Source organism: Stegodyphus dumicola, chromosome 7 (genome assembly GCF_044657685.1).
Source record: "Stegodyphus dumicola isolate Sdum_Otavi_A_Nest chromosome 7, ASM4465768v1".
Classification (NCBI taxonomy): Eukaryota; Metazoa; Arthropoda; class Arachnida; order Araneae; family Eresidae; genus Stegodyphus; species Stegodyphus dumicola.
The window spans coordinates 66,466,240-66,484,149 of record NC_140774.1 but is presented as its reverse complement, the minus strand read 5'-3'; the positions used below and the strand labels follow the sequence as shown (position 1 = coordinate 66,484,149).

The following is a 17,910-nucleotide window of genomic DNA, read 5'->3' as shown; positions in this document are numbered from 1 at the left end:
TTTTTTTGCATTTACATTACAAAGAGTTGCAGTAAGAAGCAAATGAGATATCTATTATTTAATTGGCAACAGTGTTTAATTTAGCTCTCTTAAATTCATTATTTTTGTTAATACTCTGCTGACAACAAATTGTTTGTAAATAGGTTTTGAAACAACTAAATATAGCAGTATAAAATCAGGTGTATTTTGTCTTACGTTTTATATCTTTCATTCACTATATGCATGGAATTCTTGATGTAATCTATATCTATAACATTTAGAGACTCACTTTTAGTTAAGTTGCTATTGAGTAATTCATTAAAATATTTAAACCAGCTAATCTAATTTTTAAAAAAGATCACCCTTTTATTTGCACACTGAAAGTTTTCTTATAAACAGCAAAAAAAATAATTTGCAAAACTTAAACAGTTATTAATATTAAATAATAATATATCTGATCATGCATATTAATAATAATGAATAAAATGGCTTAAGAAAAAAATGTGAAAACAACAATTTTAGTGACTCCACCTATTGATCCATAAAGTAACTACGTAGTTAAGTAAGGTAGATTGCCTTTTGGGAGAATACTGAATTCTGTCTACTTTTTTCTGTAAGATTACCTATTCCAGAATTTTACAGTTATCAAGTGATACTTGGATTATTAGGTATAACTAATTTTAATTGTAATTATTTGGTTTTATTATATTGAGATTTTGGGAAAAGAAAGTGAATTAATTAATATAACTTTAATGTTAATTTAATATAACTTTAAAGTGATGAAATGTGTAATGATTTCTTTCTATTTAAATCATGTCGTAATGTATAAATACAAATAGTTTCATTTAAAACCTTTTTAAGTTATGCTATATTTTCTGTAACTTGTGCTAAACTTATTTAACACTTATGCATTTTTAAAAAAAATTTAATTACATTTTGTGGAGTGTCAAGTATGCCTCAAAAATAATAAACATATGTATAGAGCTATCAATTGAATTAAGGATTTGTAATATATACTAATAGAATAACGTCCTTTTTGTATAAAAATTACATTTGTTTTCTTCAAAATAGGTGCAGGCTAAATTTCATCTTCTCTTAAATTGTTTTCCTTTACTTTCTTTTCCTTTTTTTTAAGTTTGTTAAACATTTTTATAATGAATTGTTCTTTGTTGTATGTAATTTTTGGCATAAAAAGCAGTTGCAGTCATTCTTGGAATTGACAGCAGCCAATTACTGTAGATTTCCATGACTTGTAGTACTGAGACTGGCTCATATTTTTTTTAAATCTCTCATCAAAATATTTATTTCATGATTTTGCTAAACAAATTAAAGCTTTTATTTAGAAACAGGTTTCGTGCTTCACATGATTATGCATGCATATAATTTTTTACAGTAAAAGTTTATGTTAACAGCCATGTATGTTTCCTAAGTAGTAAATAATTTTCTTTATTGCTTTCTATTTCTTTATGCCAATACAAATTTGGATAAGCAACATATTCTGTACACATGTACTAAAATGCACTTGCGAATTCAGTTCAATTAAATAGTCTTTTTGGATCATTGTATTTTTTCCCACTATAATAGTTTCAGACATAAATAGTTTAAACATATACATACACGCAGTGGTCAGAATTCATGTGCTTATGCTGTTTGTCTGAGAACACTCTGATAAAGGGCATCTAGAACAATATCTAATGCTGCTGAGAACATGTTAACATAGACTACAAGTTATGTTTAAAATAAAATTTCAACTTGAATATCGATTTTTATATGTATATAATTTTTATGAAATATACAAATTATAAATATCTTTTTTTATATCTTTGGTATCTTTTTGTATAGTTGGTGAAAGCAATCAAGTTGTAAATTATTTCCTAGGAAATTTGAAATCCTTTATTGAATCATTGAAGTTTTAAGTTTCTTTTATTTTTTTATTTCTTTTACTACTTTATTTATTTATTTATATTTATTTCAATTAATAAATGTAATCATTAAACTCTTTGATGGTTATCTATACATATTATAACTTCTGCATTGACCTTAGTTTCTCTGCGCAAATTTAAGCTTATTTAAAATGTGTTTTTATTTTGTCATAAAATAATAATTTATAGACATGGCAAAATTTGGGTTTTCATTTATTGTTTAGGTCAAATAGATTGAATGCTACCCAACATACACATAACCACTCAAAGGCCAAAAGTGTGCTTGTGGCCAACATCAGTCAATGTATTGTCATTGGCCACAGTGTGACTCCCTTTCCAAACAAGTGTTTGAAAGTGGCATGCAGGAATCTCAATTAGTCCAAAGAAAAATGACATTTACAGCTCACCTGCTTCCTTTTATTGAATATTATATGAATTATTGCTAGACTTAACAAGGGAAGGGATTTTTTTAAAATTTTTTGTCTGGTAGTCCATAGGTCTGGATACTGTATCAGGACTTGTTCTTTGCTTTGGAAACATGATGTGTCCTGAATATGGAACAGGGAGCTTACTCAAGCTATGTTCAAGATTTGTGTGTAACAGACGACACAAGTAGGAAGGGTATACGAAACCCTTTATTTTCTATACTTTTACAAGTACTCCCGAACTTAGGGATACAAAGACCAACCACTTGTGGTCTGAACGTAAGAATATAAAACTTTAACTAAAAGCTAACTTTGAATTAGTATACAAATGCCTACCACTAAGACTGGCCTTTATTTAAAAGGGTTTTGTATGTAGTACACCGAGCTACTGAAACTACGGTACGTTTACAAATATCAAGAGGGCTAAACCTCTGGCCTTAAAGGCAACCAGCAACCGAGTGAAAACTCGTAAAACTGCAGTGACAAGCGGCTTGCTTCCTAAATCTCCTCTCTCTTGGCAAAAAGCCACAACTTAAATACTTGGGCGTTAGCAAGACAATTTGCATAAACAAGTTAAAGCATTTAATTCTGGCCGGAAGTAGAAAATAAGAAGTGATAGTACAGTTTTAAAATAAAATAAACGTTAGTAAAACTTAGGATCCTTACAATTGGACATCTGGATTTTGGTCTTCGTACAATTTTTATAGGTCTGTTTGATGAAAGTTTGTATTGCTTAATTTCTTAAAAGGAAAATTGTTAATTTTAAGATGTAAAAATTCTACAGAAAAAGTATCTCTGATTTTGTATTAAAAAAAATCAACTTTCTTAAGGATTTAGATTTTTGTATTGTAATGTATGCATCATTTATTTATTTTTTAGATATTTGAAGCATGCAACGTGGGAAGAAAGAGATTAATTGATTTTTTTAAAATCTTTTTTTAACATTTGAAATTTATAATATTTTTGAAAGATCTATTTATCTTGGGAGAGACAAACAGAGAGTATAACTGATACACTTTGCAGTCAGCATTAAGACTTTTCCACTGGTTATCCTAAATGTTGAGATTCTCAAAATCTTGTTTTTACCATCTTTCAGCTAATATTTGCAAATAAGCTTTCAGAAAGTCTAAAATCTAAATTGACTAAACTATAACGACCCTGTTTCTCTTTATTTTTCAGATAACTGAATAAACTATAACTGAAAATAATAAACAAGTATATGTAGCGGTAACAAATAATCTTTTATATGTACGTGTACTAAAAATGCAAAAATTCTGAGCTCTTAAGTTTTCCATATTAATTAAGTCAAAAAATTTTGGTGAAGCACATATTTAGGTTTATGTTTATAATATTTCTGAATTTATAAAATATTTTTTTAAGTAATTTTTTTAAAGTTTCTTTATTTTATGATTTCTATCTAATCTTGATAATATTTCCTCTGTTGTTTATGATACTTGGGATTCATTGAATATATTGAAGCTCCATATTCAAATCCTTTTAAAAACAGTTTCCTTCTCTCTTTGCTTTACATTTTTTTAAAGTTTCTTTTAAAAAGATGGTTAAATTTTGGAATTTTGTTATACTTTTGGAACTAAAAACTGAGAAGAGTGTAATTGTATTATTTTTTGAATAAATTCATCTAAAAAGAACTTCTTTACATTAGTTTAAATAAGTAAAGAAAATGCCTTTTTAATGTGCTATGGCATATGAAAACTCACTTGAATTTCGGAGGAAATCTGTCTTATTATTTATGAAGTGTGATAAAAATCTTTAATAAAATGTGGCAAATAAGAAGAAAACTGATTAAAACAAATTTAATGGGGGAAAATGGAATTATATATATATATATATATATATATATTTGTAAATATATATTTTCCATTAAATATTTTCTTTTATTAGCTTAATTACAATACAAGTGAAATTTAGCTTAATTACAAAGTCTTACTATGGTATCATCAATTGTAGTTAAACTTTCTCTCTAAGCAGAGATGTTGAGGAATTACATTGATGAATAAAGACTATAAGGTATTTCTCCAACCTTCTTGGCATGCCTTTGTGGTATGGTGGTCTGCACGCTCTGCGCGTAATTGAGAGGTTCGCGGTTCGATTTCCGGCGAAAGTGGTTGCTCGTTATATTGTAGAGTCATTAGAATTTTTTGGAAGCCGGCAAGATGAAAAATGAGCAACTCCTTTGCCGGGAATCAAATCGCGGACCTCTGGAATATGTGCCCACCGTGCAGACCACCACACCAAAAAAGCAGGAGAAATACCTTATATACTTCCCTTCTTTTTAAAGGGCGACTAGGGTTTTTAGGGGACCCAGTTGCCAAATCCTGGGTGTGGAGAATCATCATCCACCACCCTTTTATTTCAGGCGCCACTGTAGAGACATTAGGTATTTTGGAAGCAGGAAAGAGGAAAAATATGCAACGCCTTCGTGGGGAATCGAACTGCGGACCTCTCAATTACGGGCTGAGCGTGCAGACCACTACACCATGAAGGGTCGCTTAGTTTAGGCGGGAGAAACACCTTATATACACTGACTACCAATAAGTATTTGGACACCTATGCAAATGACGATATCTGCGGTTCTAAGGTACATCACAGACTCTGCCGGTATGTATCGTGTAGGAAACAGCATCGGCTTTAGTCGTATGCAAGATGCCTCACAGTTCGGAGCTCTCTGATTTCGAGAGAGGTATAATTATCGGGTATTACAAATGTGGCCAATCCTTAAGAGACATATCTAGCGATCTGAAGTACCCAAAATCGACAGTGTCCTATGTGATTAAGAAGTGGAAGGTGAGCGGTGATTGTCGGAATGTGCCCCGAGTCGGCAGACCAACGAAACTAGGAGATAGAGACCGACGAGTGCGGTCCAGAGAAATTCGGAAGAACCGCACCCAACCGATGACCCTCATCCGCAAGGAGTTTCAACAGGCATCCGGGAGTATTGTTTCAATGAATACCATCCGTAAGGAAGCACATCTGCTTGGTTTTGATGGTCGTGCTGCTGCCCATAAGCCTTTGATCACAAAGTCCAACCGCGCTGCTCGGTTAATGTGGTGCAAAGCACATCGAAATTGGACCCTAGATCAGTGGAAACGGATTCTTTGGAGTGATGAATCAAGGTTCACCCTTTACCGTTCGGATGGCAGGGTCTGGTTCTAGCGTCTACCTGTAGAACGTCTCCTGCCAGAATGCATTGTGCCAACAGTCAAGTTCAGCGGAGGTGGAATTATGGTCTGGGTATGTTTCTTCTGGTATGGGCTGGGACCCTTGGTTCCCATTCATGGTAAGCTCAACTCAGATGCCTACTGCACTATTTTGGATGACAATTTGCTTCCTACGTTGTGGCAGTTTTTGGGTTGGACCCCTGTTACTTTCAGGACGACAATGCCAGTTGTCATGTTTCGATGTTAACCAAGGCTTGGTATGGTGCCAATGGAGTTCATCGAATGGACTGGCCTGCCCAGAGTCCAGACCTGAACCCTATCGAGAACCTCTGGGATGAGTTGCATTGCCGAATTCGGAGGTGCACTACCCGTGCAAAATCGGTGAAGGAACTTCTGTCTTCTTCAAGCCGAGTGGAAGAAAATACCACTAGCTGTCATACAAAGACTTGTGGAAAGTATGCCCCGGAGGGTCCACGCTGTAATTACCTCTCTTGGAGGCTCTACCAACTATTAATTTTGAATAAAGTTAGTTTTTCTTTTCTATCACAGGTGTCCAAATACTTATCGGTAGTCAGTGTACTCCTCCTTTAAAAGGTGACTGGGGTTTTTTAGGGGACTCAATCACCAAACCCTTGGTGAGGAGAATCGTCATCCAACACCCTTTTTAGTTAGGGTGCCACTGTAGAGACTTTAGGTAATTTTTTGGAAGCAGGCAAGATGAAAAATATGCAACGCCTTTGCCGGAAATCAAACTGCGGACCTCTCAGTTACGCGCTGAGCATGCAGACCAACACACCACGAATGCATGCCAAGAAGGTGTTTCAACCGTATAAGATATGTAGTTAATTGAATGAGTCTGGAAAATTTTTAACTTGATTTTCAGAGTCTTATCTGCTTTGGGCATTATTATAAAAAAGTCACTGAAATTTTTTTTTCTTTATATTTGTGTATCCATTTCTATTTAGTACCGAAATTTTATTATTAAATCAAAATAATAATTCATAATACCAAAATTTTAATTATGAACTACAGAGAAATCTTGCTATCTGATTTTCGGACCAATTAATGTTCTGGGTAACTTGATCTTTCCATAAATTCTTTGTGTTGTGTTGTCAATACTAACCTAACTTAACATTGCAAATTTGATTACTCCTGAAGTCAACATGAATTGAACTGTCATTAACAAGATTTCTCTTATCTAATGTTTTGTAACAAGAGAAAATGGTTGATTAAATATCTGTATTTTTGTATCTTTAGTAATTACGGCAAAGAACATAAGGGCTATTTGACAATAAGTGGAATGTATTTCGGAGGATTTTTCAATGGAAACTTTCTGATATGATATTTGTGTTACTCACAAGAAAATCCTATATACAACTGGTGCAGATTAAATTAGGATTCATCAAAGTCTAATCATTCTGTCACTAGTGGGCCTGATATCAATTTCCAAATAGAGATTTGTTATATGAATGAAATTTAGTACTTTCACTTTAGAGGTAATAAATAACAGAAATTTTGGACATACTATAGGTTCTTAAATCATCTTTTGATTAAACTTTGTAAGTCCTGGATGAAAATTGTGTATTTCTCAGATTTGACAATTGTACATAAGCGGCTTTGAAACTCTAATGCAGTAATAAAGATGCAATACCAAAATAAATATTTAGAGGTCTTTTTTTTTAATATATTTAAAAATCTGCATTATTATAAATAAGTTCTATCCCAGTAACTTGTGATTCACTATATTATATTAATAAAAAAACACTAAAATTATTTTTATTGAAGTAAGAAATAATTAATTTATATTTTGGTTCTTTGAAAAACTAAATGATTAGATACTATTTTTAATTTTACTCTAGTATTTCAATTTCTTTGTAACTCAAATTAACACATTACATGATGTCTCAATTTATTGAGGTCCACTTTATTTTACATTCCTAATGAAATGTGGCTAATAATATTTTAAATATTGTGTTTTTTATGAATGAAAAATGTATTAAATATATAAGAAGAAAAAGTGTTTTCGTATATATTTTTATATATGAAATATTAAACAACATAAAATTTATCTGATCAGATAAATTTGATGTTATTTGTTAAAAGTTTTTTTAATATTTATTTTACATTAATTATGAGTAATGTATTTTATTTATTTATTATCTGTATCTGCTTGTAATTATCTTTTGTATTATCTAATATATTTTCCCAAAGCCTGAAAATTTTCCTCAGCTAATCGTTTTTAAAGAATTTAAGAACCTTTTTATATGATTTGCATTTTGCAAAACTCCTAGGCATTATCTGCATGGCATTTTGATCATCTTTTTCATTATGAAATGAAATAAATCAAATTCTCGTTGGAAAATTCATTCACTCATGCCTAGTTATAAATATATGAACACTCCTAAGAGTAAGCAAATCACTGTTTAAGAAAATGCACTATTAGAATGCTCTATAATATATGATAATTAAAAAAATTAAGATATTAAATTATTAAATAAAAATATTTTAAAATAAAAAATTCAATTCAGTTTTATTATTTAAGTATGTTATTCAATTTGTTTAATTAAGTCAGCCATATTTCCCTTAAATAAAAGTTAGATTCAAAGATTCATGAAGCGCGGAACATTAAAATAATTTTATTGTACAAAAATATTAACTTAAAATAATTCTTCTTTCTTGTAAAGAAGAATTGTTTTAAATTAAATTTTGTTGAATTTGAACCCATATAATTGGTGCTAGATAAAATTTGCTTCCTTCAGTTAAACAGTTAATCCATGCAGTATTCTATTTCATGACAAAAGTATTTATGAAAAAAATGGAATAAAGAAGTTCTGTCAAAATATATCCAGACTCTGAAATTCTACTCAGAATCTACTGTGAAACTCTACCCTCTTCTGTGACTCTCTACTATACTACTACTCTACTGTGAAATTCTACTAACAGAATCTATAAGGATTCATATATCCTCATGGTCATCTCCCTAAGATGACCTTACTTAATTTTAAATAAAAACAAAGCTAAAATTGTGAATATTATGCTAAAAAATAAAAAGCTACTAATGTGATTTTACAAAACTTGGTATTGATGTGTAATTTAAGATGTAGAACTGACGTATGGAAAAAAATTATGTCATTGCAGAAAAAGTGTTATTTTATGTCAAAATAGATATGTTAAAACAATGTTATATATTAATCTAATATGTATTCTATATTTATATGTGGTGCTTTCAAGACAAAAATATGCAAGTAGAATTTTGTCAATGGGCCTACTAGAACCAAAGATATAAAACAGTTCCCCCTTTTTAAATATTAGATATTAATTTGAGTGACTAATAATTTTAGTACTAATATATACTTTAATATGAATAGCTAATAAAAGAAATACAAGTGAAAAGACTAATATTTCTGATATTAAATTTATGACTTTATTAATTGTTTGAGAATTAATTTATTTTTTGCAGGCATTTAAATAATTCATTCTAAAATTAATTTTGAATAAATAATTTTAGAACTTGACATATGCAAAACTGAACAAAATTAATTTTTATTTAACATTTTTATCACATTTGTTTCTTTAACTCTTTCATAAATAAAACCTTTTTTTTTTTTTTTTTTTTTTTTTGTGAATTAAAAACATTCATTCATTTTGTAAGAAAAGAAATTATCTAAAGTAAATAGTTTCTGTTTTTAGTAAACTGCAAGTAATAACATTCAAACTGTCCTCAACTCCTGAAAACAAGTTTCAGGAACATTTTCTTCACTTTCACATATACTAGCAGAATACTTCTGAATTGTTTATTATCTCTTCATAAATGGAAACCATTCTTGGTTGTTCTTTATCTCTGTTCTCTCTGTAACCATATTTTCATCATCATTTTAGCATGTTTGCTCTGCAGATATTTTATGCAAAGTTAACATTTATGCAAAGTTAACATTATCGTCATTTACTAAATCACCAAAAGTCACTTAATTTTGTAACATTTTCCTATCATTTCCTTCAATGTCAATATCATGCCCCTTGGTTATATTACCCTGAGAGAATCCCACTGTATTAAAGCAGTTTGCAGTGATGTCTGAAATAATAAATTTCCATACTGCCATCATAAAATATATAGCTTCTAACACATTCATTTTTTTTTTTTTTTTTACTGATTTCTTTGTTTTGTGAAAGTGAGTGCACCATATGTTTGGAAAATACTGCTCAAACACTTTGACACTTTGGAGTTAGAATTCAATGGCAAGAAATTTTTGACATTTTTTGAATGTGTTACATAGTTTATCCAGAAAATGGGAAATTTTTCTACATTTTACTCTCATTTTTTAATATAATTCAATAAATATTCTTCAGAAAATTCTGTTGCTTTTCTTGTTTTCTTGTTTCTTCATTAATTGCATGGTAATGTTTTAACATTTTGGAAATAGGGATCCCTATTTTCTGAAGTGGATCTTTATTGATCTCTTCCTTTCTGATTCCCTTCCTTTCGTCTTATTAATAAAAAAAAATTCTTTTGGAATATTTTTAAAAATACTGTTAAGTATTTCTTTTTTAACTTTCATCCATGCCCCCCCCCCTTTTTTTTTTGGTCGTCTTTGAAGTCTTATCAAGAAGTCTGCATTAACAATCCTATTAGGAAATGAGTAATTGTTATGAGTAAAGTTGCTAAATTGCTAAATTTTAATGTATTTGCAATTTAAATCTCTGATAAATGGATATTTTTATTCTCTCTCCTTCTTATTCCCCCACATACTTTTGCTGAATAGTCCAAAGCTTTTCATAAAAGATGCTTTTTTAGTTTCATTTTTAAAACAAAATTTTTGAGTGAAAACTTGGGCGTTTTGCAAATAGAAGAATGAAAGAGCATCATCTACTTTCTTGGATTTTGGTCTCAAGTTCTCAGAAATGTACAGTAACATTTTAAAAAACAGAAAGATGGACTATCAATCTTTTCCCTATTTAAATCAGGACAAGGGGCAAGAAAATCATTAATAAGGAAGTGATATGATATATAAATCAAATTGAGTTAACATTACAAAGCTAAAATTGTAAATGTTGTGCTAAAAGTAAAATCTACTTAATGTAATTTTTACAAATGTAATTTTTACAAAACTTGGTATTGAGGTGTAATTTAAGATGTAGAATTGTATTTAAAAAACAATTATGTCATTTCAGAAAAAGTGTGATTTTATGTCAAAATACATATGTTAAAACAATACTATGCATTAATCTAATATGTATCTTTTCTTTGTATGCAGTGCTTTGAAGACAAGAAATATGCAAGTTGAATTTTGTCAATGGACCAACTAGAACAAGAGCTATAGAAGAGTCCCCCAAATATTTTTAATTAAGTGTTTGTTAAGGTCTAATTCTCAAGAGATCATTTAATCAGGGGCTTATATATATATGATCTTTATTCCATTATTTGTATTTAGGACATTATGTTAAGAAAAATTTCTGCTTTAAAATTGACATAACAAATGGATTAAAACACATATTGTTTTTTTAATATTAAATTGGAAAGTAACAAATGTATTTAATAGATACTGTTTCTTCTAAAGTAATATTATACTTGGAAAGTAAAAAAAATGTTCAAATAAGCATGTATGTGTGTGCATATGTATATTATATGTATGCGCACTGTTATTTACCTACAGATTAGTTTATAAAAATTTTTGAAAAATCTTTCTTTATCATAAATTTGTTTTAATAACATATTTTTTCTCTCCTACAGTGTTGCTGAATGAGCTAAAGAATTTTGGCACAAGGTGTGACATGAACCATGCTCTGTATTTAAGCTCTAATTCCTCATCTTTTATTTCTCATCTTGCTACTGATTCTTTTCATCAACTAGGCACCAGTATATTTACTTGTCATATATGTAGTAGGTCTTTTAATCAAAAAGGAAATTTGACAAGACATTTGAAGTTTCATACCGGTGTGCGTCCATTTGTATGTCATGTGTGCAGTAGAGGCTTTTCTTTAAAGCAGCATCTAATTCGACATGTAAGAGTACATTCTGCATTGTGAATTGCAACAGTAAATAATATTGCAGGATTCTTCCATGCTTTACAACAGGTGTATTTTGTGCCATTTCAACTTTTATGAAAGGATTATATTGGTATGTAGTTTTTAATTAAGAGAAATATAAATAGGAGTTTTTCTTTGTAAGAGTAAATTCACTGTTACTTAACCTTCAGGCATGAGAGACAGATTTTCATCCCAGCTTCTGCTACATTCTCAGAATGCTGAATAAACACAAAAGTAGAATAAAAGCAACTGAAATTTATTTTAGTCATCAACTTTATGTACAGAACGTGAATTTTCAGCTGCTTCTTGTGGGTGTTATGAAAAATTTTAAATTTAACTTTATGTAACAAGTTAATTTCTATCCTGGCTTGATAAATTTTCCAAATTATGCTTAGTATGCAGTAAAGAAAAGCGTACTTACTTGGAGAAAATAAGTAATAATGAGGAATTACGTTAAGACCCATTGGTGATGTCAGTCCTCATTCTCTTAGTTCTTATTCTTATTTTTCTTATTTACATATTCTGTCGGAAGCAAAAGAAACAGTAAAAGCATAGGACATATTTAAATATCATCAGAAACATGTTAATTAAAACTAGCTGTATAACTTTTAATTAAAAGGAGGAAAGACATCCTTATAATTCAATTTATGCATATTGCATGGAAGCATGACTTCATTACATAAGTCATGCTTTCATGAACTGTGAGAGGGCAAGTACGTTTAGAGCAGTTGATGATGTCTTAATTGTCTGTAGAGGTTAATTTAGAAAATACGTCAGTCAAAAAACATATTTTTATATTTTAAACTATTCATGTTAATCAATATAGTAGTAATGTCAATTCATGTTAATGCAAATATAGTAACTATAGATATAAATGCTCTGAAAGTGGTAGTAGATGGTTTTTGCCTTTTCTCTGTATTCATTTTCTGCAAATCAATCTCCAGTGGCTCAGTTTAACATACTATTGTTATGACTACTACCTCTAAGTTTATGACCATTACTTCTAACAAAACTCTAACAAATGATATCTTAGAGGTAAGTTATGACCATTACCTCTAAGATATCATTTGTCAGATTTTTATTACAAACTTGAGAGTATTTTAAACAGCTTTCATTATAAAACTATAGTTGGCTCCTTGCTTTATGCTATTTTGACTTGTAAAAGGTTTCATATGAATGCCCTACTTCTGTAAAGTGGGAGAAGCTTCTTTTTGTAATTTTAAATATGAAGATCACAAAATGTTTTTCAGTGCTATTCGTAGTTTATATAAAATTATTATTGAGAAAGAGATTGGAATGTGTAATGACTGTCATGATTTTATTTATTTGGTAATTATTTATTGCTGTGAACAACTTTGATAATTACTTGTTGCATTTTAAACCACATAGCTTGAGATGTTGGTTAATATAGTAGGCTGCACAATATAAATGTGTGTATATATTTCCTTGCAAATTATTTTGTGAGCAATTTACATCCGTATATTCTAATGTAGTGATTAACTTATTGAACCTATGTCTCAAAGATCCATGCATCTCAAGGCAAGGACATAATCATGTTTTTAAGATATCTTACGCTCCTATTTATAAGATTTCGATAGACTTCTGCATATAGTTTTGCACCAGAGCTGCACTCAAATTAAATATAAGCATATCTGGGCATTCCCCTTTATTCTAAATAAATGGCACTAAGAGGTCTCTTGCCCTCCTAAACCAGGCTAGGGACTCAACCCTGCCCTCTCACACTGGAGAAAGAGACGTATTACTTTCGCAACACTGACAATTATGATTTGCTACCTGCCAGCCGCTCAGGCTCCTTGTCACAGGATGTTACCCAACGAACCCGGGATGCTAACTCCGTGCTACTAGATCCCTCAGTTTTAGGATCTGCCAGACACACAGGTTGACCAATGATTGATTTTTCCAGGGCCTCCAGAAATATTAGGTTCATAATTTGACCATAACCAAGAATGCCTAAGTACAGATCCTAGCTAGTAGCTTCACAATGTTCTCTACGTTGATCCGGGGGGGGGGAGGAACTAAATAAAAGAATAAACTCATTAGAATATTGTAATGTCATTTTGAGTACATTTTCAAAATACTTTGCTTTTAAAAATAGTGCTGGCTGATGAGAACAATTCGAGTGCTCATGCAAAGCAACAGATTTATTAAAATCTATTTCCAACTGTATGTTATCAGAAATTTACATGTGCATTATATGTTACTAAGGGAAGACATGAAAATGTGTATATAGCAGTAAGTCTGTGGTCATAATTAATAATAATAATTTTTTTAACTTCATCTTGAGATGTAAATAGCATTTGGCCAGGCTATGGAGCTAAACTGGCTGCCACTGAGTTCACGTAAAACTGCATTAAAGGAGAAAATTTATTTTTTGTTCATATAAATAAAATATCTGTTATCTGTCATGAGTTAATATATGCAGGAAGTGGGTGATAATAATTTTAGTATTTTGGCCAAGGAGTGATTCACTACACTCCCTTTCCTTAATATTATTTTGCTTTTCACGAATCTATTGCAAAATGAATCCACAAAAGACTTGATTGAATTCTGTAATATTATATTATAAAAACTGGTGTATTCTATAGTTTGTGTACTCTATAAGTTTAGTGTCTCCAAGAGATTTTATTTCATCTGCACAAGGAAAAGCATTTTATCTCGAGCTTAAATAAGTACTGCTTTTGATATAAATAGTTAATGCAGGTGTAAATATTGTATAACAAACTGTATAATTGGAATACATTTTATGTTGTATATAATATATATGGAGTGTAATTATTACACTGAGTTCAGGTAAAACTTTGCATTAAAGGAGAAAATTAATTTTTTGTTCATATAAATAAAATATCAGTTATCTGTCATGACTTAACCTTTTCCCGTGGGCTCGAAAAACAGTTGTGTACCTTCACTGGGGGCTCTTGGCTCAGCTGTTATGGAAAGAGGGAGAAAATTGTCGAATCGAGTCTTAACGACTAGGTGATTAGTGCTCTTTTGTCGGCATTCAGGGAAACTATCAGGGTTTCTTTCAATCCAGTTCCAATGCTCTAGGCGTTAGAATGCGGGATGTACTTGAATCGCTTTCATACTGCAGTTAGATGATGCAGTTTTCCCAAGAAAAGAAATATTTTATCTTCAGATGCAATGTATGTTTCACCTAGAAAATTTTGCTCTAAAAATGTGTTCCATTTTATGCTTAAAATACATTTTTAAACTTGCACGTAGATTATGATCTGAAAAATAAGTGAAGCAATGAGAGTTAAATATATTCACTTGGCATCGTAACGAAAATTCAGTGATCTAAAATATTCAAACAATATATACATTTTCATTGTTAATAGTGGTATTATTCTAATATTTAAGAGCAAATTAAATAGAGTTTATTTATTATAAGTGTCATTTAAAAAGCATTTCCGGATTCCCAAATGAATGTTATTACATTTACACCTCTGTTAATATTCATTTCTGAAGAAATAGAAATTGGTCACTGCGTTTGTACAGCACTAATTTATTATTGCACTAACAAAAATTTACAATGCATGACTCAAAATTTTTTTTTATTTATTTTTCTTCCATGTGCCTTTCCAAATAGCGGCCCCAGAATGGATCTGTCTTTACATCAGGGATATAAGATGTTTAATTTTTTTAACCACTTCATAATTTTTGGTTCACGAAAGAAATGCAGATGCAAACCCTGGAGCTTTAGAAAATAAAACTCTTGTTGAGTTTTAATGTATCCAGTAACAAAAATTTAATTTTATCACTTAGAGACATTAGATACTACTTTTACCTTAGAACAAACATAAGGGGAACAGTTGTTCGATGATTTATATTCCTGGTACATTTTTTTAATGCAAAATTATATATACGAGAATGCATCGAAACTTAAAAAAAATAAACATCTTTGTCGAATAGCGACATATTTCTTCAGTTTTTTTTTATGATATACATTTTCAGAATGCTAAAATTGCCTTTGAGGTATCAAACTGTTATTCGAAATTTTCAGATCTTGAGCTATTTACTGCTGCTTTCTTTGGGTGTAATGAAGCTGGAAATGAAGATTCATACTGAGTTGATGAATATTAACAAAGATTTGCACTGAGGATTAAATTCAGGGAACTAAGATGTGGTACACGTCTCAATTCCTATACACATGGTTAGTATTTCGATATCTTGTTTGATTCTCTCCAAAACACAATTCTCACATAAAATTAATTACTTCCTGAACACTATTATTAACTGAGTGGTTAAGGCCACTGAATGCTGGTAGTTCAACGTCAGGTGATCGAGCTGGTCGCATGATTGATTTTCGTTGTTTCTCCCATGTGAAACGTGAATATTAGCCAATTTCCCCTAAAAGTTCTCCTCGAAGGCATCCTTTCCTTTGGGTAGGCAGCCTTCGTGTGCTTTACCATATTCAATTATGGTAAAGCACACAAAGGCTCCTAAGAATAATAATTTCTGAAGAATTTTGGCAGCCGAACTTCTGAAAATGTTTGTTTGATATTGGACCTCCCAGCTGATTTTTTTCTGCATATATCATTTTTATTCCTTATTTCAGTAGTGTAATTTTCAACATTAAGGGTATTTCCAACTGATAAAAACAATGTATCAGACTCTATCTGGAGGACACAAAGTAGTCTAATTTTGAATACCTAGTTTACTACGGCCATTATAAAGTTTGTCAATTAGCAAAAATTAGTCAATTTTAGCAAACCTTTCTAATAATTAAAGACTTTGTTCAAAAGATTTTACAAAATGAGTTACGTAGTTTTAATATAATACGGTCAAAAGTCGTTAATCCGAACTCATTGGGACTTCGGCGATTCCAGATTATCGATTTTTCCGGTTTATACATCATCAGTTTAAATCTGGTAAGATGGCATGCAGAAATTGTAAAATTAAAAATAGAAACTGTAATTTATGAAATAAAGAACAATTATGATCTAAAGGGTATCAAAATTTATTAAAAAAAAGCTTAATATTTAGTTGTTTACTTTATTAAACATTTCTTTAAAAGTAAGTTGTTTAAGTTGCTTCGTTTTTATGTGATAATACTTTCTCTTTAATTCTATAAACAGACATAATTTCTTGTTCAGTTACAAAGTTCCGCTGTTCAAGTCCAATAATTGCTGTGTCGAGAATACTGACTAATTCGTCAATCGAAATTTTTTCGTTTTCATTAACCTCTGTGTCACTTTCTTCACTATCGGAAGTGAATTATAATGACGAGGAATTTGATTAAATCATATCAAAGACGGAGTGCATCGAGATGAAATACTACATTTAGTAAGGAATTATAAGCCAAATAAAATAAAAACATCTGCCCTGAAGATAAGGATAGTGCTGACAGATCAACTTCCAATTCATTGCGCGCCGCGACATTTCACCCCTCCCGCCCAGAGCAGCGGGAAATTGATAAACAGATTTCGGAATGGTTAGAGAAACAAAGGATATGCCTTTTTTTCAATTTTTTTGCAGCAATTCCACTTTTTGTTTGATGGACATCAAAACATACTTTTGCTTTATAGATCCTTTGGGTGCTCCAGCATCGGAAATTCTATTTGACATAATCGAAAGTTCAAGCTTACTTTTATAAAATTGCTCTAACAGTCTGCAAAAAATAATAAGCCGGATCCAATTCGAAGATTAAGGAACAACGTAATCAGCGACATTAACAGAAATAGATAATTAGATAATTTTAGCTCATACCGTCTGTTATACATTAACCCTTTGCGGTGCGCTATACGTTAACGTCGGAATTTCAACAAAAAAAGTTGTATGCAGTCTATTTAGTCCTAAAGGAGTATACAGGTAAAATTTTGTAAAAATTGCACTTACTGTTTTAATTCTGTGGGTGTTCCATGAGGTGGAACACTGCGCCGCCAGAGCTTTTAAAAGTGCGGCTAAGCGAGCATTTCAGTGAAGCACGAAAATGAGTAGAAGCGTTTGTATAAGAATGAAAAAACTCTGTATTATGGCTGTATACATGGTTTCCTGGATATACACAATATTCTTGAATATATACGGATAAATATCTACTGTATTTACATGAATCTAATGCGCATCGTTTTTGGCCAAATGTAGTATTCAAAATTGGGGTGCTCATTAGATCCGATGGCGCATTAGATTCGAGTGCAAAGTTCGCCGATGACGTCAACCAAATTTCTCGACTACATTTACTGTTACATTTATCGCTAACACATTATTGCATAGAGGATTCAAACTGCAGAGTCACGAAAGGGAGGGCAAACAGAGAAGAATGTCATATGACGCTACTTTCAAACGTAAAGTAATTCTTTATGCTGAAAAAAATGGCAATAGAAAGGCAGGGAGAGAGTTCAACGTAGCTGAGAGCAATGTTCG

At 30.9% G+C, this 17,910-nt stretch overlaps 1 protein-coding gene across 7 annotated transcripts in view; it reads left to right on the top strand.

Annotated features, from left to right (window-relative positions):
- Window positions 1-17,910, top strand: part of LOC118183591 (zinc finger protein 131-like) — a 46,857-nt gene that overhangs the window by 17,779 nt on the left and 11,168 nt on the right. For 4 of the 7 annotated variants that reach the window (XM_085820378.1, XM_085820381.1, XM_085820380.1 and 1 more), the window contains one exon: window positions 11,234-11,505. The exons of 1 other annotated variant lie outside the window; for it this stretch is intronic. In XM_085820378.1, coding sequence (XP_085676504.1) covers window positions 11,234-11,505 — 272 coding nt within the window. Of the gene's footprint in view, window positions 1-11,233; window positions 11,621-15,550; window positions 15,701-17,910 lie in introns of all 7 variants that reach the window. 2 more of the 7 variants (XR_015042101.1, XR_015042100.1) reach the window with 2 other exon arrangements.